This window comes from Lithobates pipiens, unplaced genomic scaffold (genome assembly GCF_037356315.1).
Source record: "Lithobates pipiens isolate NorthernLeopardFrog02 unplaced genomic scaffold, aLitPip1_a1.2 Scaffold_16, whole genome shotgun sequence".
Classification (NCBI taxonomy): domain Eukaryota; kingdom Metazoa; phylum Chordata; class Amphibia; order Anura; family Ranidae; genus Lithobates; species Lithobates pipiens.
Genome location: NW_027507748.1, coordinates 381793290 through 381817850, shown reverse-complemented (window position 1 = coordinate 381817850; position 24561 = coordinate 381793290). Strand labels below are relative to the sequence as shown.

Below are 24561 nucleotides of genomic sequence, written 5' to 3'. Positions count from 1 at the left end.
TGATTTTACGCCACTCGATTTTTATTCTCTGTATCTCACGGAAGATCTCTATAGATCTATTGTGGACCAAACCAATTTATATGCTGGTCAACGCATCGCCGCTAATCCCCAGTTGCCGTCTCTTGCCAGAGATTGGAAACCAGTTACGGTTTCCGAATTTAAGACGTTTTTGGGCCTTTCCCTCAACATGGGCACACACAAATTTATGCGGATGCGGGCTTATTGGTCCACGTATCCGGCTGACCACATGCCCCTGTTCTCTAACTCCATGCCCAGGGCACGATACGAGCAGATCTTGCGGTTCTTGCACTTCAGTGACAATGAACTTTGTCGTCCACGTGGAGACCCTGAATACGATCGGCTCTACAAAATTCGGCCCCTCATAAACCACTTCAACCAACGTTTTGCAGACTTGTTTATTCCCCAAAAAGTTGTCTGCGTTGATGAGTCCCTGGTTAAGTTTACTGGTCGCTTGTCATTCAAACAGTACATTCCCAACAAGCGTACCAGGTACGGGGTCAAGCTCTATAAGTGCTGTGACAGGGCCACAGGCTATGCATGGAGCTTTATGGTTTATGAGGGTAAAGATAGTTACGTAGAGCCGGAGAACTGCCCTGATTACATAGGAAGCGCTGGCAAGATAGTGTGGAAATTGGTGTCACCCTTATTCGGAAAGGGGTACCACTTGTACGTGGACAACTATTACACCAGCGTGCCACTGTTTAGTCATTTATTTGATAATCAGATTGGAGCATGTGGCACCGTGCGACCTAATCGCCGGGGCTTTCCCCAGCGGCTTGTAGATTCCCGTCTTAGGCTGGGGGAGAGAGCCTGCTATCGGTGTAATAATTTGCTCGCTATGAAGTGGAGGCATAATAAGAATGTTTTCGTTCTTACCTCCCTTCATGCAGACACGACGGTCCAAATTTCTACGGCGACTGGTATTGTGGAGAAACCCCTCTGTGTCCACGAATATAACAAAAATATGGGAGGGGTGGACCTCAATGACCAGATGTTAGCGCCGTATCTAACTTCCCGTAAGACCAGACGCTGGTACAAAAAAGTGTCTGCTTACTTATTTCAATTGGCTTTGCTGAATGCTTTTGTGCTATACAAAGCTTCAGGCGGAACATTAACCTTTCTTTTCTTCCAAAGAGAGGTTGTCACAGAGCTTCTGTTTCCAGACGGTTCTGTACCTCACCATTCCCAACCAAATGCAGTAAGCCGGCTGTATGAGAGGCATTATTCTTATGTCCTCCCGAGTACCCCTACCCAACGAGCCCCCCAAAAAAGATGTCGTGTCTGTAGCAAGCGCGGATATAGGCGTGACACCCGTTCTTATTGTCCACGCTGTCCTGGCCAGCCTGGTCTTTGTCAGGGTGAGTGTTTTGAACGCTACCATGAACGAGTGAAGTATTAGCGTAGGGTACAGCATTTCACAGGCTAGGCACACTAACACAGGGTCTCCCAAGATGCCATGGCATTTTGAGAGACCCGAACCGTTACAGTTACAGTTTACAGTTCAAAAAAAAGTGTATAAAAAAAAAAAAAAAAAAAAAAAGTAAAATAAAAAAACCAAAAAAAATATAAAATATAAAAACCAAAAATAGTTGTCGTTTTATTGTTCTCTCTCTCTCTCTCTCTCTCTCTCTCTCTCTTCTCTCAAATTTTTTATACTTTACTGTTTACTGTGTTATTGTTAACCATTTTTCATGTTTTCAGGTACGCCATTCAGCTGCAGCGTGGATTTATTTATCTTGACAGCAACAGCGTTTGCTCCCACGATACATAAAGCCGCGACTCCAGTGCTGTAGGAGGTGATTTCACCACCACAGTTAAAAAAGAGCATATATGCCGAAGCATGGGGGCATAAGGGGTGGAGGAGCGATTTTGCTCCTAATGCCGCGTACATACGGTCAAAATTCCGACGGAGGGCTTGCCCGTGGAAAAGTTTGAACGTATGTACGCAGCATAACTTTTTTGCGGGAGGATGCCCCCATGCTTCGGCATATATATATTTTAGGCACAGGTTGTGTTAAAAAATGTTTTATTTTTTACTGTTTTTTTTGGCAATTGCTTTGCAGGTATGGTATGGTAAGGTTTTACTGGGATGTTACTTTGTTTTAACGTTAACCATAATTTGCTTAGCAGGTACGCCATTCAGCTGCAGCGCGGATTTATTTATCTTGACAGCAACAGCGTTTGCTCCCACGATACATAAAGCCGTGACTCCAGTGCTGTAGGCGGTGATTTCACCACCACAGTTAAAAAACAGCATATATGCCGAAGCATGGGGGCATAAGGGGTGGAGGAGTGATTTTGCTCCTAATGCCGCGTACATACGGTCAAAATTCCGACAGGGGGCTTTTGCCCATGGAAAAGTTTGAACGTATGTACGCGGCATAACTTTTTTGCGGGAGGATGCCCCCATGCTTCGGCATATATATATTTTAGGCACAGGTTGTGTTAAAAAATGTTTTATTTTTTACTGTTTTTTTTGGCAATTGCTTTGCAGGTATGGTATGGTAAGGTTTTACTGGGATGTTACTTTGTTTTAACGTTAACCATAATTTGCTTAGCAGGTACGCCATTCAGCTGCAGCGCGGATTTATTTATCTTGACAACAACAGCGTTTGCTCCCACGATACATAAAGCCGTGACTCCAGTGCTGTAGGCGGTGATTTCACCACCACAGTTAAAAAAGAGCATATATGCCGAAGCATGGGGGCATAAGGGGTGGAGGAGTGATTTTGCTCCTAATGCCGCGTACATACGGTCAAAATTCCGACAGGGGGCTTGCCCATGGAAAAGTTTGAACGTATGTACGCGGCATAACTTTTTTGCGGGAGGATGCCCCCATGCTTCGGCATATATAAATGGTGCATGTATGTCCATCATTAGAAGTGGGTGGATGAAGGGAGGTATCTAATGGTGGGCATACCCACCGATCAATCTCTTTTTTTTCGTTCAGACAACATGACTCTCAGTAAATAGCTTGGGGTGTCTACTTTCCAAAATGGGGTAATTTGGGGGGATTTTGTGCTATTTTGGCATTTTATGGCCTTTGCACCCTTAGAAATCCTGAAGGTGGTGATTGGTTTTCGGGGTGCCGTACGCGACTAGACTCCCAAAAAGTCCCACACATGTGGTATCCCCATACTCGGGAGAAGTAGCCGAATATATTTTGGGGTGCAATTCCACATATAACCATGGCATGTGTGAGCAATATATCATTTAGTGACAACTTTTTGTACATTTTTTTTTTTTTTTAGTCATTATTCAATCCCTTAGGACAAAAAAAATAAATATTCAATGGGCTCAACATACCCATCAGCAGTTTCCTTGGGGTGTCTACTTTCCAAAATGGGGTCATTTGGGGGGGTTTTGTGCCATCTTGGCATTTTATGGCCGTCAAAACTGTGATAGGTAGTGATAGGTAGTGAGGAGTATAATAAAAAAATTATGCCCTTAGAAATCCTGAAGGCGGTGCTTGGATTTCGGGGTCCCGTACGCGGCTAGGCTCCCAAAAAGTCCGACACATGTGGTATCCCTGTACTCAGGAGAAGCAGCAGAATGTATTTTGGGGTGTCATTTCACATATGCCCATAGCATGTGTGAGCAATATATCATTTAGTGACAACTTTGTGCAAAAAAAAAAAAGTTTGTAATATTCCCGCAACTTGTGGCAAAATATAAAATATTCCATGGACTCAACATGCCTCTCAGTAAATAGCTTGGGGTGTCTACTTTCCAAAATGGGGTCATTTTGGGGGGTTTTGTGCTATTTTGGCTTTTTATGGCCTTCGAAACTGTGATAGGTAGTGAGGGGTAAAATCAAAAATTTGCACCCTTAGAAATCCTGAAGGTGGTGATTGGTTTTCGGGATGCCGTGCGCGACTATACTCCCAAAAAGTCCCACACATGTGGTATCCCCGTACTCGGGAGAAGTAGCGGAATATATTTTGGGGTGCAATTCCACATATAACCATGGCATGTGTGAGCAATATATCATTTAGTGACAACTTTTTGTACATTTTTTTTTTTTTTTAGTCATTATTCAATCCCTTAGGACAAAAAAAATAAATATTCAATGGGCTCAACATACCCATCAGCAGTTTCCTTGGGGTGTCTACTTTCCAAAATGGGGTCATTTGGGGGGGTTTTGTGCCATCTTGGCATTTTATGGCCGTCAAAACTGTGATAGGTAGTGATAGGTAGTGAGGAGTAAAATAAAAAAATTATGCCCTTAGAAATCCTGAAGGCGGTGCTTGGATTTCGGGGTCCCGTACGCGGCTAGGCTCCCAAAAAGTCCCACACATGTGGTATCCCTGTACTCAGGAGAAGCAGCAGAATGTATTTTGGGGTGTCATTTCACATATGCCCATAGCATGTGTGAGCAATATATCATTTAGTGACAACTTTGTGCAAAAAAAAAAAAGTTTGTAATATTCCCGCAACTTGTGGCAAAATATAAAATATTCCATGGACTCAACATGCCTCTCAGTAAATAGCTTGGGGTGTCTACTTTCCAAAATGGGGTCATTTTGGGGGGTTTTGTGCTATTTTGGCTTTTTATGGCCTTCGAAACTGTGATAGGTAGTGAGGGGTAAAATCAAAAATTTGCACCCTTAGAAATCCTGAAGGTGGTGATTGGTTTTCGGGATGCCGTGCGCGACTATACTCCCAAAAAGTCCCACACATGTGGTATCCCCGTACTCGGGAGAAGTAGCGGAATATATTTTGGGGTGCAATTCCACATATAACCATGGCATGTGTGAGCAATATATCATTTAGTGACAACTTTTTGTACTTTTTTTTTTTTTTTTTGTCATTATTCAATCCCTTAGGACAAAAAAAATAAATATTCAATGGGCTCAACATACCCATCAGCAGTTTCCTTGGGGTGTCTACTTTCCAAAATGGGGTCATTTGGGGGGGTTTTGTGCCATCTTGGCATTTTATGGCCGTCAAAACTGTGATAGGTAGTGATAGGTAGTGAGGAGTAAAATAAAAAAATTATGCCCTTAGAAATCCTGAAGGCGGTGCTTGGATTTCGGGGTCCCGTACGCGGCTAGGCTCCCAAAAAGTCCCACACATGTGGTATCCCTGTACTCAGGAGAAGCAGCAGAATGTATTTTGGGGTGTCATTTCACATATGCCCATAGCATGTGTGAGCAATATATCATTTAGTGACAACTTTGTGCAAAAAAAAAAAAGTTTGTAATATTCCCGCAACTTGTGGCAAAATATAAAATATTCCATGGACTCAACATGCCTCTCAGTAAATAGCTTGGGGTGTCTACTTTCCAAAATGGGGTCATTTTGGGGGGTTTTGTGCTATTTTGGCTTTTTATGGCCTTCGAAACTGTGATAGGTAGTGAGGGGTAAAATCAAAAATTTGCACCCTTAGAAATCCTGAAGGTGGTGATTGGTTTTCGGGATGCCGTGCGCGACTATACTCCCAAAAAGTCCCACACATGTGGTATCCCCGTACTCGGGAGAAGTAGCGGAATATATTTTGGGGTGCAATTCCACATATAACCATGGCATGTGTGAGCAATATATCATTTAGTGACAACTTTTTGTACTTTTTTTTTTTTTTTTTTTGTCATTATTCAATCCCTTAGGACAAAAAAAATAAATATTCAATGGGCTCAACATACCCATCAGCAGTTTCCTTGGGGTGTCTACTTTCCAAAATGGGGTCATTTGGGGGGGGTTTGTACTGCCCTGCCATTTTAGCACCTCAAGAAATGAGATAGGCAGTCATAAATTAAAAGCTGTGTAAATTCCAGAAAATGTACTCTAGTTTGTAGACGCTATAACTTTTGCGCAAACCAAAAAATATACGCTTATTGACATTTTTTTTACTAAAGACATGTGGCTGAATAAATTTTGCCCTCAATGTATGACTAAAATTTAGTTTATTCGATTTTTCTTATAACAAAAAGAAGAAAATATCATTTTTTTTCAAAATTTTCGCTCTTTTTCCATTTATATCGCAAAAAATAAAAATCGCAGAGGCAATCAAATACCATCAAAAGAAAGCTCTATTTGTGGGAAGAAAAGGACGCAAATTTCGTTTGGGTGCAATATTGCATGACCGCGCAATTACCAGTTAAAGCAGCGCAGTGCGAAATTGCAAAAACACCTCTGGTCCTTAAGGTATTTATTGGTCCGAGGCTGAAGTGGTTAAGAGGTATGGGCGGAAGTGACGTTTTGACGTCGCTTCCGCCCTCCTATGGTATAGAGACGAGTGGGGGCCATCTTAGCCTCACTTGTCTCTATGCCCAGCAGATGGAAGGACCCGATCGCCTCCGCCGCTACCGACGGCTCCGGTAAGCGGCGGAAGGTGCGGGAGGGCGGTGGGAGGGGGGGTGGCACCTCTCCCGCCGCCGATAGCGGTGATCTCGCAGCGAATCCGCCGTGGAGACCACCGTTATCGTACAGCCGACCGCCGCCTGAAGAGATGGATATCTCGGTTGTGGCAGCAGCTGCTGCCGTTACCGAGATATCCCTCTTCAAAAATAGGACTTACATCGTCGTGCGGCGGTCGGCAAGTGGTTAATTAAAATAATTTTTTTTTTTTTTTACTTTTTACAAAAAAAATAAATAAATTATATATATATATATATATATATATATATATATATATATAAATATATATATATATATATATATATATATATATATATATATAAATTAAATTAAATTAAATTAAAATAAATTAAAATAAAATAAAATAAAATAAAATAAAATAAATTAAATTTAAATAAATAAATTAATAATATATATATAATATAATGAGAAGCCATTTACCAGCCACCACACTCACCGTTGGGCAAAAGGCGCCAGATGACGCCCGCAATCACTTCCTTCTCTTCACTTTGGGAAGGAAATGGGCGGGCAGTGAAAAACAGGCAGGGGAGCTTCACTCCATTAGGAATTAGCATTATTGGAATAGGGTGTAATTTCTACATCCACCACAAGATGGCGCCAGACTACCGAAAGATTTTAGAAGGCCGCAAAGCCGCGGCCTCAATTACTGGCCGGCGCGGCCCGATGCAATTGCGCGGCGGAGTTCGGGGTCCAAATGGAGACGGGATACCCCAGCAGCGTTGCCCCAGTCGCCAGGACACGAATTCTAGGCGCAAATGCGACCAGGCGCCAGGGGGTTTGTCGAGCCCTGGTTTGGACAATATGCAACCATGAAGACAAAATTAAATAGCTGACACCTTGTCCAACAAAACCTATTGTTAGGGACTTAGGGACACAGCTAAGATATCTAAACATTTATTGTACTGCTCAAAGTCCATCTCAACACATGGTGTTAGAGAGATGCGAATGGATATGCAAGGCAGAAATATTTCAAAGTACCTATGATTATGATCATAAATCATTTTGATTATCTATGATATTTATAGGTCATAAAAGAGATATTATAATTTTAGTATCTAATGATCTAAAGAACTTTGTCATAAAGAAAATATATATGAAAGTGTGATTATAAGTAGAAGTGTTTTAGCAACGAACTAGTATTATGAAAAACATATAATCGTGATTATAACTGTATAAGAATTTAACCTATGTTTAGATAAACAAATATTAATTGGATATATCAGAATTATCCAGTTATCCATATAAATAATTTTATGTGATCTAGATTGATATATAACCTGTGTCCTTTCTAAATAGATTACATTTTTATAGATATACATTGATATACATATATACAACCATTTTATAAAATTACGTTAAGCATATTTTCTATTATGTCGGTTACTAGCATCAATGAACACTAGAGATATATTCGTTAGAACATATATAAAAAAAAATACACATTATAAATATAAAATATTAACTTAAAGAGATAAACACCAAACACATGTGAGACACCTGGTGGTTGAAGGTGCTATTATCTTAAAATCATGAGGCTCCTGGGAAAGGTAATCATTACGTTTTGCCTGCCAATGAGGAGGGAACACATACCTTTTGGGCAGAACTTAGTATAATATTATGATCTTATTGTTTAAGAGTATATTTAAGAAGCACAAAAGATGGTCATGGGGGGAAGCTTAGGGACCCACCCTGAGAAGGGACACTGGAAGACTCCCAGACAAACTGATACTCATGCACCATGCATGAATACACATTTTTACATTCATGAAGATCCCTGCTCCTTGGAACTCGGAGGTCACACAAAGTAATTCCTCTGTAAGAGAATCCATGTTGAATGCCCTGGCAGCCATCTTAAAAATCCTGGTAACCAACAATCCACACTAATAGCCATATTTGGAATGGGTAAATATTTGTTTATTATATCTTCTACGTTCTCTTAACCTCCTCCCGCCCGCCCTATAGCCGAATGACGGCCGTAGAGCAGGCGCTTTCGCCCGGGAGGCCGTCCCTGGACGTCCTGATGTTTACTTCCGCAATGCGCGCCGCCGCGGGCGCGCATCGGGGAAGTTCTGTGTTTGCCGTGTCCCCCGGAGACAGGCAAACACAGATCGCTGTAAACGGCCAATCACAGTGGCCGTTTACAGCGCGATCGGCGTGTCCAATGTGAGATGATCTCATATGTAAACATATGAGATCATCTCGCAGTGCCGCTCTCCCTCCTCACACAGACAGCGTGTGAGGAGGGAGAGATGAGCAGCTGCAGCGGCCGTAAGTGTGAAAAAAATAAAAAAAATTAAAGTGCCATCCGCCCAAGTGCCATGCTCCCCCAGTGCCATCCTGCCCCAGTGGCATCCGCCCCAGTGCCACCTGTTAGTGCTATCTGTCCCCAGTGCCACCTGTTAGTGCTATCTGTCCCCAGTGCCACCTGTTGTCAGTGCCATTTGTCCCCAGTGCCATCTGTCATCAGTGCCACATAGTGCCATCTGTCATCAGTGCCACATATTAGTGCCATATGTCATCAGTGCCACGTATCAGTGCCATTTGTCATCAGTGCCACCTGTCAATGTCACGTGTCATCTGTTGTCAGTGTCACGTGTCATCAATGCCACTTATCAGTGCCATCTGTCATCAGTGTCACGCGTCATCGGTGCCACGTATTAGTGCCATCTGTCATCGGTGCCACGTATCAGTGCCACGTATAAGTGCCATCTGTCATCAGTGCCACATATTAGTGCCATCTGTCATCAGTGCCACGTGTCATCAGTGCCACGTATAAGTGCCATCTGTCATCAGTGTCACATGTCATTGTCCTGGTGCTCCAGGGCCTTCAAAAGTGTAATAGGTAGTCAACAAGTTAGATGTGTAATTTATGCTCCTAGAACACCTGATGGCGCTCCCTGCATGTTGGGCTTCTCTATGTGGCCAGGCTGTGAAAAAGTCCCACACATGTGGTATTGTAATACTCAGGAGTTGCAGAATTTTTTGGGGGGTGTCATTTGTGGTATACACATGCCATGTGAGAGAAATAACCTATTACAATGACAATTTTGTGGAAAAAATAAAAAAAATGAAAAATCTTAATTTTGCAAAGAATTGTGGGAAAAAAATGACAACATCAAAAAGCCCACCATGCCTCTTACTAAATACCTTGGAATGTCTACTTTCAAGAAAGGGGTCATTTGGGGGGTATTTGTACTTTTCTGGCTTGTTTGGGTCACAAGAAATGAGATAGGCCACCAGTTCATCAGATGTGATCAATTTTGTGCGATTCGCACCACAGCTTGTAGACTCTCTAACTTTCACAAAGACCAAATAATATCCACTAATTTGGGTTATTTTTACCAAAGATATGTAGCAGTATAAATTGTGGCCAAAAATTATGAAGAACAATTAATAATTTGCATAATTTTGTCACAGAAACAAAGAAATATGCGTTTTTTATTCTAAATTTTCGGTCTTTTTTCATTTATAGCGCAAAAAATAAAAACCCCAGAGGTGATCAAATACCACCAAAAGAAAGCTCTATTTGTGGGAAAAAAAAGGACAAAAAAATTAATTTGGGTACAGTATCGCATGACTGAGTAATTGCCATTCAAAATGTGAGAGCACCGAAAGCTGAAAATTGGTCTGGGCAGGTAGGGTGTTTAAGTGCCCAGTAAGCAAGGGGTTAAATATTGATGTTTTGAATATTCTATTATTGAAAATCTTTCTCCCGAATCAATACCCTCCTTTTAGATTTTTCTCTAAATTCTATTTTTCATAAATTTCTTTTTTTGCATAGTTGCCAAATTTATTGACAAACAAACGTCTAATTTATTTCACATTGTTAACCACTTACTTACCTGCAGTATAGTAACGGTTGGACGTGTGAAATACAGACATTCTGTTTACTTGTCAATTATCAAAAGGTTATTGATTCTACCGAGAAGTGATAATGGTGATAATTAAGTCCAAAGTACGACACTCCCATTTTGTGGGTGTTTCCATTAATTAATATAAAGGGGTGGGTCCTGCGCAAATCGTGCCACTCAAATAAAATACACAAATTCAAAATAATATAAATATGTGCATACATACAATGCCGTGAAAAAAAATATAGTCCAAAAAACAGCACGCATAAAAATATATAAAAAATATATAAAAAAAATGGAAAAAAGGTTTAATGATAGAACAATAATAAAATGTCCGCTACTCAAGGCTCCCAGAACTCTCACCTTTAAACGAAGTGAATAAGCAAATCAAACAAACTCCAGGATTCTCTTATTTCATTCATAAATAATAAATAATAGCCATCAGGAAATCCAAAGGAGGGATGCAATGATACAATTCCGCCACTAGAGGGCCAGTCCCAGCTTCCAGAACAGGTGAAATGGATCTTCACTTCTATTTCACAGTGTATGGGGAGTCCCCATGAAGAAGTCACATGACGTAACGCGTAGGGATTGGCCAGAGGACGAACCGGAAGTAGAGTAAGGCGGGAGTAAGTTGTCATTATACCCTCTTCCTGATTGTGCTTGTTTTTGCAATTAAAATGTGAGAGTCTTTACTGCTTTTTAATAAATCTACCTGCCGTTTTTTAAACTACTACACTATGGAAGTCTCCTCTTTCTCTCTCTCCCCCTCCTCTCTCTTATTTTGAGCCATACACTGTGAAATAGAAGTGAAGATCCATTTCACCTGTTCTGGAAGCTGGGACTGGCCCTCTAGTGGCGGAATTGTATCATTGCATCCCTCCTTTGGATTTCCTGATGGCTATTATTTATTATTTATGAATGAAATAAGAGAATCCTGGAGTTTGTTTGATTTGCTTATTCACTTCGTTTAAAGGTGAGAGTTCTGGGAGCCTTGAGTAGCGGACATTTTATTATTGTTCTATCATTAAACCTTTTTTCCATTTTTTTATATATTTTTTATATATTTTTATGCGTGCTGTTTTTTGGACTATATTTTTTTTCACGGCATTGTATGTATGCACATATTTATATTATTTTGAATTTGTGTATTTTATTTGAGTGGCACGATTTGCGCAGGACCCACCCCTTTATATTCATTATTTGATAGTTTGTGCTCACTATTTTGTCCTGCTGCATTTTTTAGTTAGCATTTGCACTTTATATCACTCAGGCTCTTTTTCACAGCATCTGTGTTTCATTATATCTGATTTTGGATTTTGTTCCACTTTAGTCACTTATTACCACTTAGCGGCGCGAAGGCTGACCACTTTTATTTTTGTTTCCATTAATTGTCAAGGTGTTCATGTGACGCAATCGATATTTTAATTTCATGTAAATATTTGTCTTTTGTCAAGCAATAAATGTAACTATTTTGTATGATCACTTGTCTCTGTGAATACGTTTCACATGTATAGACTGTGTCATATAGATTGATTTTGTATCTTAAAGGGATTGTAAAGGTATTTTTTTTTTCTCTTAAAATAACAAACATGTTATGCTTACCTCCACTGTGCAACTCGTTTTGCACAGAGTGGCCCCAAACCTGGTCTTCTGGGGTCCCTCGGCGGCTGTCTCTGCTTCTTCCCACAGGTGCTTCTCACGTTCATGCGAGCTCCCTCGCATGGTGAGAAGCACCTGCGGGCGCGCTCCCGTGATACAGCCGGCGGCTATAGCCGCTTGCTGTATCACTCGGCCCCGCCCCCCGGCGCGCCGCGTCATTGGATGTGATTGACAGCAGCATGAGCCAATGGCTGCGCTGCCTTCAATCCATCCACTCCAGCCAATCAGCGGCCAGGCTGAGTGGTGAAGAGGAAGTCGGGAGCGAGCGCGGGACTTTCGAGGGGTGAGGTAAGTAAAACAGGGGGGGCTGGGGGCTCCGGCACTGTGAGATGTTTTTTCACCTTAATGCATAGAATGCATTAAGGTGAAAAAACATTTACCTTTACAACCCCTTTAAAAATATCTTCGTTAAAAATTACTTAATAAATATTGTGCGGGAAACTGTCCTTAAAAAGCACAGCAATGTGCTTTCTAAGGATTATGTTCATTCTCCAACAATTCGTCACAGACTGATTGCCCGATATTTAAGTACACTGAATTTGAAAGTTGATGTTTTTCACTACTTTGATGACATCATGATCTCTGGAACAAAAAAAGATGTAACTGAAACACTACATCTGCTGATACAGCACATGGAGAACAGAAGGTAGGCTATCAGCTGAGAGAAAGTCCACGGACCTGCCACAGAGGTGAAATTCCTAGGAATGATGTGGACTGGGCCACAGAGGAAAATTCCACTGACAGTTGTTGTGATAACTATCCAGGAACTGTCACCCCCTACTACCAAAAAGGAGGCACAGAAGTTCACTGGAGTTGTGGGATTGAATCTGGATATCGTTCATCTGTCATCTTGGACTGATCTTTAGGCCTATATACAATGTCATCAGGAAAAAGACTGAGTTCCCATGGGGTTCAGAGCAGCAAACCACATACCTGTCTGCTACAGAAGCCATTTTGCAGTATCAGGGATTGGGACCAGTGAGACAAGGAGTGCCATTTCAGCTGGATGTAGTGGAAGAGGATGGTACCATATCTTAGAGTCTGTGGCAGCAAAATGAAAAGAAGGTACAGAGAGCAATACCCATTGGATTTTGGTCCAAACAACTGACAGGGGCACGGAAGAGATACACACCCCAAGATAAGTACCTGTTTGGGGCCTACACAGCACTTTAACATATAGAGACCATTACAGGAAAGTAGGGCTGCAATTAACGATTATTTTCATAATCGATTAATCGGCCGATTATTTTTTCGATTAATCGGATAAAAAAAAATGAAAAAAGGGGAGAAATATAAATATATATATACACACACAAACACACACACACACACACACACACACACACACACGTGTCCCCCCCCCCAGTATAGATGACACATTCCTCCCCTCTCACATGGTGTCACTGCCCCACCTCCTCTTAGTGCTCCCCCCCCCCCCCCAGTGTCTTGGGTTTTCTCACCCCTTCATGGTGACAGCGGCTCCTCCTCGGTGTGCCGGGGTGGTGTGGGGTGGAGTCTCAGTCCGGACTCGCCACACGTGACTCGGCCGACTCCTCCGAATGGAGTGAAGGGCACCCCGAAGCCGGGAGATGGATGCACGCATGTGCAGAGCACAACCTCCAATCACGGCAGTGCTGGAAAGCGGCCCGGCGGGGGCTTGCCGTGCCTGCGCTCTGCGGCGGATCTATAGAAAGGCTGCTGGGTAGAGGGGAGGAGGAGCCGAAAGCAGCGCAGGCACATTGCTGGCGGGACATCAGCTGGGTGGAGAATGCAAGCTTGCGTAGCTGCGTGCTCCTGGACATGGTGCATGCGTAGGACACAGGAGGATACACAGGATTCTAATGGACTGGCAGGGGGAAGGTGCGGACTAGGGGTGCAACGGATCAAAAAACTCACGGATCGGATCAATTTTCAGATCAGCAAAAAAAAAATAACACTATCTCCGCCCCCAACAGCCACATTGTTTATTTAAATAAAAGGTATAATACTATCTCCTCCCCAATAAAATGCAGCTTATTACAAGCATAAAAACATAGTCAGCATATCACTGATGATTTGCGCCAAGCTCACCACCGATCAAAGTTCCTCCAAACAGACCGCCGTGATGAGTCCCGGAATGCCTATTGGCGCAAATCCTCAGTGATATGCTATGTTTTTATGCTTGTAATAAGCTGCATTTTATTGGGGGGGGGTAGAGGTAGTGTTGTACCTTTTATTTAAATCAACAATGTGGCTGTGCCGAGCAAGTGGAAAGGCTTAGATAGGATTAGATAATAACTACTATCTAATAGATAGTAGTTAGTTATTAGGTTAGATTAGGTAATAAATGTAGTGGTACCTGCATAAAATAAGTTTTGAATGAGGGCAGGCAAGGTATCCAGCGTGACTCCTCCAGAATTCCTTTACTTGGGCTGACACAGGCTGAACAACGCGCTGGAGGTGACGTCAACGCGCAGTTCGCCGCCGCCGGGTGTACCAAGATGGCCGCCAGCTCCGGAGCTAGGCCGAAGCCGCGGCCTTTCCTAAGGCCGCGGCCCGCTCCGCGGATCGCATGGTGCGGACCAACTAATCGATAATGAAAATCGTTGACAATGATTTTCATTATCGATTATTATCGATAATATCGATTAATCGTTTCAGCCCTACAGGAAAGGACACAGTCACAATCCATATTGAATTGCCAATAGCAGGATAATGGACTGACCTCTAGGGCAACTGTAGCCCAGAACCAGACACTGATGAAATGGAAGTGGTACCTTCAAGAAAGAGAGGGTAATGCAGCTGGGAATGTCAGAGACATTTCAAAGCAGTTGGCAGGGCTTGCTACTTTTGCCAGCACCCAGCCAGAAGATGAAATTCCTGTGCTGCAGTCATCCCCATTCAAGAGGCTCCACCCTTTGAGTCTCTGTCAGAAGACATGAAAGAGACAGCATGGTTGACAGATGGTTCAGCCATAGTCACCTCATCTGGGCGTAAATGGACAGCAGCAGCCTACAACACGAGTACAGACAGTCCTGCAGAAGGCCGGAATTGGAAGATCCAGTCAGTATGCAGAGTTGAAAGCTGTAGTGATGACTCTTCAGGAGGATCCTTCTTCACATGTCACTATCTACACTGAGCTGTCTTTAGAGGACTAACAACTTGGATGCCCACGTGGAAGTCCAATGAATGGATGATTCATGGAAAGGTCGTGTGGGGAGGCAAGGAAGTCTGGGACTACAACTGGAAGGAAGCGCACTCCAGCACCATAAAAGTTGGGCATGTTGACGCACATGTGCCTGTAATACCAGACTTTGAGAACTAAAACAGTGTCAGATGAAATTGCCAAAGAGAAAGCAGTTGTGCCAATTGATCATGTCTAAAGCTAGCAAAATCCTTTCTTATATTAAAGGAGATGTTCAGCCTAAGCTTGCTTGGCTGGGCTTCTCCTATGGGTCACAGGAGTGCAATTCGTTTTATACTCCTGTGGCTCATTTTCTGCAAAGAGCGGACTGGTTGACAGTCAGTAGCCCTCTGCTCGGGGAGCTGTGAGAACCGAGCCATCAGCGATGTTCAATCGCTCAGTTCTCAGTGTAGAGGCATCGGGGGACAGATACAGCATCGGGCCAATGCTGCATCTATCTAGCTAAGTAAGATGGAGGAAAAAACCCCAAAACCATACTTCTCTTTTAAAAGAGTTGTAGACTCCAGAGAGAGAGAGAGAAATCATTACTAATCTTATTAGTAAGACCTCATCTGGAATATGCAGTTCAGTATTGGGCACCAGTTCTCAAAAAAGATATCAGGAATTGGAGAGAAGTGCAGAGAAGTGCAACCAAATTGATAAGAGGCATGGAGGAGCTCAGCTATGAGGAAAGATTGGAGGAACTGAATTTATTCTCATTGAACACTAAGGTCGCCTCTATAAAAGTGATGAAGGAGTATAGTCTAGTGTATACCTATAGCAGTCTATAAGCCATGCAAGTCTATAAGTCATGCAAGCCTAGCCTATTGGTGCATGGATTGCCCCCATGTTCACTGGCCAGGAAGTATAGAAGACTAAAGTAAGGAAGAACAAAGGAGTTCCTGTGGATACACGAGTGCAGCTGTCAACAGAGGGTTGCTGGTACTGGTGTTTCACAGGAGCATAATCAGTTGGACATGCAGGTGGGTCAGAGACATGGTCAGAAAACAGGCAAAGAATCAGTCCAGGAAACAGGTAGAAACATGGTCAATAAAAAGGCCAGGGTTAGTACAGATGACAATCAGGGAGACCAACTGTGACTGGCTGCAAATTTAGGGTTTGTTCACACATGGGGTTGGGGGATAGTAAAACCTTGTGGATAGGTGCCGTTTTACCAACCCTCAGAGGCTTCATCTGGGGTTGTACACATGCCATGGCTGCAATGCTTTGCTTTACAGCTGAGGTAAGAATTATACCCCCTGTATGTCCGCTGATCGTGACCCATTAAAGTGAATGGGGTTGCTTCTGCAAGGGGTTAAAGCAGGTGGTGAGGGGGCAATATAATGCTTCCCTATTAATTGTCCTTATGGTGACACTATAACTGGTGTGGTGGTGATCAGGGACACTGTAACTGGTATGGAGGTAATCAGGGACACTGGGACTGGTGTGGCGGTGATCAAAAACACTGTACCTGGTGTGGTGGTGATCAGGGACACTGGGACTGGTGTGGCTGTGAATATGAACAATATGACTGGTGTGGCGGTAAACGGGGACACTGGAATTGCTGTGGCAGTGATCAGGGGAACAATTGTTTTGGGGGGGGGTGTTTTGTATTTTTTACATATTGTCAACAGAGGAGTGCTTTGTCACCATGGTCAGACTCTACTCCTGCTTATTACAGTGATGATAGGAATTCCAAAGTGTCTGATCACTTTAGAGAGCAGGAGTGGCAGATGATGTCACGTACCTTAAAGCAGAGCCCAGAATGCAGGGAGCGGCTTCTCGTAGACCTCTGACTCGGGAGACCCTGGTAGTGATGACAGGGGCTCGGGAGCGCAGAGGGGCACAAGTGCCTGACTGGACAGTTGGAGTAAGAGCAGCATACCGAAGATGGTGGAGGTGTCCTGTAGTCCAGCAGCGGAATGTAGACAATGGAAGGTACAATGGAAGGTACAGCAGACAGCAGAAGGATTCCAGTGAATGCTGGTGCAAACTGAATATAGCGGGAAGTGGGAAGAGTCCAGTAGTCTGCAGCAAGAGGTAGAAGACAACAAGCGCAGAGGGAGTAACAGCCGGGTATGGTGGAAGACTGGGAGGTGTCCTGTAGTACAGCAGCGGTGAAAAGGCAACTTACAGATGACGGATGGTGTAACAGTCCAGGTCAGGCACAGGCGAGCAGATCAGGTACAGAAACGGAATCCAGAAGAGTAGTCGGGTACAAAGCCAAAGTCGGGGGGCAGGCAGCAAACAGCAGAGTCGGGAACAAGCCGGGTTCAATACGGATCAGGATATGGATGCAGGTTTAGGTTCAGATACAGGTTACCAGGAGACACGGGAACGCTGTTGATCAGGCAGCAAGGCAGTGAAGCAAGGATCCACTTTAAATAGCGCTATTGGCGCCAATTGCGTCAAACGGCCGCGCGCGCACCCGCGTGCACCGCTGATCGCGGTAAAGCTCTTGAAACTGCACAGAAGATCTCCTGTGACTTACGCCGCTCGGACGCCTGTGAGAAGGATCTTCCTGACATTGCCCCCCTCCAATGGGCAGCCTCCGGATGCCCAACTGGGACATCTTACCTGGGTGAGATCTTTTGAATGCCAGAACCAACCTCTTGGCGTGGATACCAGTCTCTGGTTCCCAGGAGTTTTCTTCTGGCCCATACCCCTTCCACTTCACCAGATATTGGACCTGGTTGCGTCTCTTTCTGCAATCTAAAATCGCTTCAACTTCAAATTCCTCCTCACCGTTAATAAGCACAGGTTCAGTAGCACCAACATTCCGATCAGTGAAGGGATCCTGGATTGACGGTTTTAGAAGGGACACATGAAACACTGGGTGGATACGCAGCGATTCCGGTAATTTCAGTTCGTAAGCCACATTATTAATTTTCCTGGTTACTGGGAAGGGACCCACAAATCTTGGCCCCAGTTTCTTAGATGAACATGCCAATTTTAAATTCAGGGTAGATAGCCAAACCAAATCCCCGGGTTTCAAATCAAGCTCACCTCTCCTCTTCGTGTCAAAAACCGCCTTGTTGCGCTCTTGGGTCCTTGCCATCGTTTCTTGAAGCAGTTTGTTATTGGTGCAGAAAAAGTCCAAAATTTCTTGAGCCGCCGGAACCGTACATTGAGGAAGTTTGGTTGATAAGAACAGAGGGTGAAAACCATAGTTCGCAAAAAAGGGAGATTGATTTGTAGCAGAATGAACAGAGTTATTGTAGGCGAACTCGGCAAGTGGTAAAAGGGATATCCAATCGTTTTGCGAAAAAGAAGAATAACAACGCAAATATTGCTCGAGGGTCTGGTTTGTTCGTTCGGTCTGACCACTGGTCTGGGGATGGTAGGCAGAAGAGAACGAAATGTCAATCTTCAGGGACTCACACAAAGCTCTCCAAAACTTTGATGTAAATTGCACCCCACGATCGGAAACAATGTTTGCGGGTATTCCGTGGAGCCTTACTATTTCCTTGATGAAGATCCTTGCGGTCTCAGGAGCAGAAGGTGTACCCTTCATGGGCAGAAAGTGAGCCATCTTGGAGAATCTGTCAACCACCACAAAGATAGTTGTATGGCCTTCTGATGGTGGTAACTCCACAATAAAGTCTATGGAAATCATTCTCCAAGGTCGCTCCGGAATAGGGAGTGGTTTCAGCAAGCCCCAGGCTTTGGTCTTGCTACCCTTGTTCTGGGCACAGGTGATGCATGATTCTATGTAAAGTTTGCAATCTCTTAGCAACTGAGGCCACCAGAAGGTGCGTTGGAGGAGGTCAGCGGTCTTGTGTACCCCAAAGTGGCCGGCCAATTTGTGGTCGTGGCAAGATTTGAGAATAGCAACCCGTAGTCGTTGGGGCATGTAGATTCTATTTTCATGCCATAACAAACCATTGCTGGGGTGTAGGGTGGTATTTGATGGGAGTGGATCTGATGATGACGCCTGCTTGAGTTGGGACAAAAGATCCTCCTGGAGCATAAGGAAGTTTCCGGGTGCAAGGATGGTGTCTGTTGATTGAAGGACTTCGGGTTCGCTGAACATCCGGGACAGTGCGTCGGGTTTGGTGTTTTTTGATCCAGGCCTATACGTGATATGAAAAGAAAATCTTGTAAAGAAAAGTGCCCATCTGGCCTGACGCGGTTTCAGCCTCTTAGCAGTCTTCAAGTACTCTAAGTTCTTGTGATCAGTTTATACCAGAATGGGGTGAGCTGCTCCCTCCAGTAGATAGCGCCATTCCTCAAGTGCAGCTTTGATAGCGAGTAGCTCCCTGTCCCCGACGTCATAATTTCTCTCTGCTTCAGACAACTTGCGTGAGAAGAACGCCACCGGATGCAATAAGGCCTTGGGGCCCTGTCTCTGAGAGAGAACTGCCTCCACTGCAATTTCGGATGCATCCACCTCGAGGATGTAGGGTAGCGCAGAATTGGGATGCTTCAAGACAGAAGCTGACACAAATTGTTCTTTAAGGGAGGTGAATGCAGCTTGAGCCTCCGGAGTCCACTGAAATTTGATACCCTGCCTGGATAATCTTGTGATCGGGGCGATGATCGTAGAGAAACCCTTGATGAACTTGCGATAAAAATTTGCAAACCCCACAAAACGTTGAATTCCTCTCTTATCAGTAGGAGCAGGCCAGTCCAGGATAGCGGAAACTTTTTGCGGATCCATCTTGATTCCATCCACCGAAATGATCAGCTCCAGAAACTGAATGCTGCGACGTTCGAACTCGCACTTCTCAGGTTTCGCATACAGGCCGTGTTGACGAAGCCGAGTAAGAACTTTTTTAACGTGTTCCCTGTGAGCGGGCAGAGAGGGGGAGAAAATCAGAATGTCGTCCAGGTACACTATGACAAACAGGTCGAGATAGTCTCTGAAAATATCATTCACAAAATGCTGGAAAGTCGCAGGAGCGTTACATAGCCCAAAGGGCATTACGAGATATTCAAAATGTCCGAAGCGGGTGCGGAAAGCAGTCTTCCATTTGTCCCCGCTTCGGATACGGACCAAATTATAGGCTCCACGAAGATCCAGTTTTGTGAAGATAGTGGCTAATCCGAGGCGCTGAAATAATTCGGGCACCAAAGGCAGTGGGTACCGGTTTTTGACTGTAACTTTATTTAAATCCCGATAGTCGACACAAGGGCGCAGGGAATGGTCCTTCTTTTCTACAAAAAAGATTCCTGCTCCTGCTGGGGAAGTAGAAGGGCGTATGAACCCCTTTTTCAGATTGTCATCGATGTAAGTCCTGAGAGTCTCCAATTCCACTTCAGTTAAAGGGAAAATCCTCCCGAACGGGATTTCAGCTCCAGGGAGGACCTCAATCGGGCAATCATAGGGTCTATGAGGGGGAAGTGTTTCCGCCCCCTTCTTGCTGAACACGTCCAAGAAACCATGGTAGACCTCAGGAACACACTGGCGAGTCTCGATATCGGTTTCCAGGCACATTAAATGGGGCAAGACATTAATAGTTTCCTGGAGGCAGTGCTGACGGCAATAGGGAGAGGAAAAATTAATGTTTTCGGTGGACCAGTCAATTTGCGGGTTGTGTGCCCAAAGCCAGGGCATGCCCAGTATGATAGGGAAAAGGGGAGATTCAATAATGTCCAGGCAGAGTTGTTCCTGATGGTTACCGGAAATAGTAGCAGTCAAAGGAAGCGTCTCTTGTGTCACCGGCCCAGATTTGATAGCCGATCCATCGGCAAGATGTACAGTCAATCCCTTCGCCCTGGGCCGTAAGGGCACTTGGAATTTTCGGGCAAACGACAAGTCCATGAACCCACTACACGCTCCGGAATCAATTATCGCGGTGACTTGAATGTTCCCTCCTGGAAGCTGAAGAGAAACAGGAACAGCCAGGTGAGAAGTATTACTAGGCGCAGCAGGAAAACAGGAGTAGACAAAGAAGAGTGTTTACGGAGTTTGGCAGGACAGGATCTCACGTAGTGTCCAGGCTCCCCACAGTAAAGACACAGATTGTTGAGCTGCCGGCGTTGTCGTTCTTCGGTAGTGAGAGTTGGTCTAAGTAAGCCCAGTTGCATGGGTTCAGAAGTGTCAGCAACAGGTTATGCAGGAGGGTTGGGAACACGGGGTAACATCCAGACTGGTCGGGAAGGCCCGGCAGTGCGTTCTGCTCTCCGTTCTCTCAGACGTCGGTCGATCTGGATGGATAAATTAATAAGGGCCTCAAGTGTTGCTGGAATACCAACCCGGGCCAATTCATCTTTTAAAGGTTCGGAGAGTCCCATGCGAAACTGATAACGTAGAGCGGCATCGTTCCAGGTGGTATCGGAACTCCAGCGCCGGAAGTCAGACGCATAGTCCTCTGCCGCACTACGGCCTTGCTGAAGAGAATATAACGCAGCTTCCGCAGTGGCCGCTTGTTGTGGATCCTCGTAGAGCAGACCCATTGCTTGGAAGAAAGTATTCAGGTTGTTAAGGCATGTGTCCTTTTGCGCTCCAAGAGGCGGTGGGCCCATGCCTGGGGCTCACCTAATAGGAGGGAGATGACAAAACCCACCTTAGTGGATTCAAGGGAAAAAGTTCTGGGTTGAAGTGCAAAAAATAGTTCACAGGCATTGCGGAAAGCTCTATACTTGCTGCGATTTGCCGAAAACCTCTCCGGAGTTGGAACCTTAGGCTCAGGGGGCATCATGACTACAGATGGTGCAGAAGAAGTTCCCGGCACGGTAGGGCCTAAAACCTGGACGCGCTCTTCCAACCGGGAATAACCCTCTTGTAGGGATTTAACAGCCTGGGTAAGTCCAGCAAGATGACGGCATAAATCATCCATAGCCGAATCTCCCTGCGTGGGCTCAGACATGGCTGCCTGATACTGTCACGTACCTTAAAGCAGAGCCCGGAATGCAGGGAGCGGCTTCTCGTAGACCTCTGACTTGGGAGACCCTGGTAGTGATGACAGGGGCTCGGGAGCGCAGAGGGGCACAAGTGCCTGACTGGACAGTTGGAGTAAGAGCAGCAGACCGAAGATGGTGGAGGTGTCCTGTAGTCCAGCAGTGGAATGTAGACAATGGAAGGTACAGCAGACAGCAGAAGGATTCCAGTAGTTTGACAACGGGATACAAGTGGTTGCAGGGTACAAATGAACAACGGGAGGAGTTCTGTAGTCCGGCAGTGAATGCTGGTGCAAACTGAATACAGCGGGAAGTGGGAAGAGTCCAGTAGTCTGCAGCAAGAGGTAGAAGACAACAAGCGCAGAGGGAGTAACAGCCGGGTATGGTGGAAGACTGGGAGGTGTCCTGTAGTACAGCAGCGGTGAACAGGCAACTTACAGATGACGGATGGTGTAACAGTCCAGGTCAGGCACAGGCGAGCAGATCAGGTACAGAAACGGAATCCAGAAGAGTAGTCAGGTACAAAGCCAAAGTCGGGGGGCAGGCAGCAAACAGCAGAGTCGGGAACAAGCCGGGTTCAATACGGATCAGGATACAGATGCAGGTTCAGGTTCAGATACAGGTTACCAGGAAACACGGGAACGCTGTTGATCAGGCAGCAAGGCAGTGAAGCAAGGATCCACTTTAAATAGCGCTATTGGCGCCAATTGCGTCAAACGGCAGCGCACGCGCGCACCGCTGATCGCGGTAACGCTCTTGAAACTGCACAGAAGATCTCCTGCGACTTACGCCACTCGGACGCCTGTGAGAAGGATCTTCCTGACAGATGCACACTCATGTAAACGTTCACCTGCATCGCCACTGCTCCGTTTATATTCATTGGCCGGACGGGAAGCGGTTAATATACAGCATGAATCTACCAGTAGCGATCAATAGAAGAAGTCTTCCAATTCAAGCAAAATTCAACAGAGAGGAAGGAGAGATCCATTCTCCTGAGGACATTAAGGTTAAATGAGCAGGCGTGAGGTGGGAGGGGTTTTGTCATTAAAGGGACAGGCCTTCAGTTTTCCATGTGCCCAGTGACCGTTTCTCCTGTAGGAAGCAGTATATCCATACGTTGTTTAATTATCATCAAGCTGAATTTCTCAATGGATGAAAAAGAATTGCAAGTGAAGATTTTTAATTTTTTCGGCCCAAATATTACCATATCTAGATGAGCGTGAATAGTTTGTCGCCCCTTTCTAACACACCACTATGTTTTGCCCCAAGGAGTCATGGGTGGTAAATGCTGAGAAATAATAACTGTTATATGGGATTTAGCTGGGTTGTTGCTGCAAATTAGGTCTACTATCTGACATTGTGCTTAAAGGAGAAGTATAGCCAAAGCTTGTTTGGCTGTACTTCTGCTGGCTGGCGAAAGATCACAACCATATCAGAAAGCTGCTCCCGCCCTCTCCACAGCCCAGCATTCCAGTGACCCTGGGAGAGGGGGTGGGGCAGATTAGAGAGTGGTGACTGACAGCGTTTGATCGTTCAGTTCTCACCCCTGGAGATGGCGGGGGACAGATGCAGCATAGTATCAACATTGCACCCAAGTATGTAAGTATAATAAAAAAAAAATACTTTTAACTCTACTGAAAGGAGAAGTAATAGTAGGCAAAATGCTTACCTTTCTTAAGCATTTGTTTAGCTTTGACATAGTTCCCACTTTTTACATATTCATGAAGCTGTTTTTCACATGAGTCAAATTTAATTGATCCAAGCTGGACAGGGTAAGGTGGTAGAACAATATTTGAACGTGACATTGTATTTCTGAAGAAAAAAAAAATACAGGCCTTAGATTACATTACGTAACACAGTTGTCAATGTTTGTGACCATGTTTTGCTATATATATATTAGCTTACATGTAAACAATGTTTCTTCCCTATATGCTAGCATGTATCATTTTAAAGGGTTTGCTACAGAGGTGAAATGTGATCAGGCCAGCTCACAGGTAAGAACCTCAGCTGATGAGATACTGACCAGACATCATCAATTGTAAGGCTGGGTTCACACTACTGCAAATTGGATATGGGTTTTCCCTGCATCCAATTCGCATAGCAGGGGATTGTGACCGGCTCTCTATGGAGCGGGTTCACACATCTTCTCAGCGGCTCCGATGTGAATTGTACATGAGCCCTGTGCGTCATTTGGTTTGTTTCAGGTCTAAATTCAGCCCAAAATTTGGGCTGAAATCGGACCTGAAGCGATGAATGGAGACGCACTGGACTCTTGCTGTGAGCCGCTGCATTCTTAAGTGTGAACCCAGCCTCACACCTCACAAACTAACAGCAAGACCTCACAGGCTGAATCTGGCTGTAAGCTAGGCCATGAAGTGCATGTGAAACTTTTTTTTTTTTTTATGATAGAATGGTGAGATTTTAGAACCCTTGTTGGGTTTTGATTGGTGCCTGCATCCCTGCTGGGGAGAGTCATCCTCACTGCTGGTCCTGTTAACCATATTTTTTGTTACAAAAAGTGCTAGGAAATCCAACAATTTTTGAGTTGTCACAGCAACAGGAGGTGAGGGGATATTGTGAGATCTGTCAAAGAGGAGTTATCCGCTCAGTTTTGAGCGATCTGAGGGTGATGTGTATAATCAG

At 44.6% G+C, this 24561-nt stretch overlaps 1 protein-coding gene across 2 annotated transcripts in view; it reads right to left on the bottom strand.

Annotated features, from left to right (window-relative positions):
• TEX14 (testis expressed 14, intercellular bridge forming factor) overlaps window positions 1-24561 on the bottom strand; it is a 758047-nt gene that overhangs the window by 679328 nt on the left and 54158 nt on the right. For both annotated transcript variants that reach the window (XM_077482232.1, XM_077482233.1), the window contains exon 2: window positions 23588-23730. In XM_077482232.1, coding sequence (XP_077338358.1) covers window positions 23588-23723 — 136 coding nt within the window. In that variant the 5' untranslated portion in view covers window positions 23724-23730. The remainder of the gene's footprint in view (window positions 1-23587; window positions 23731-24561) is intronic.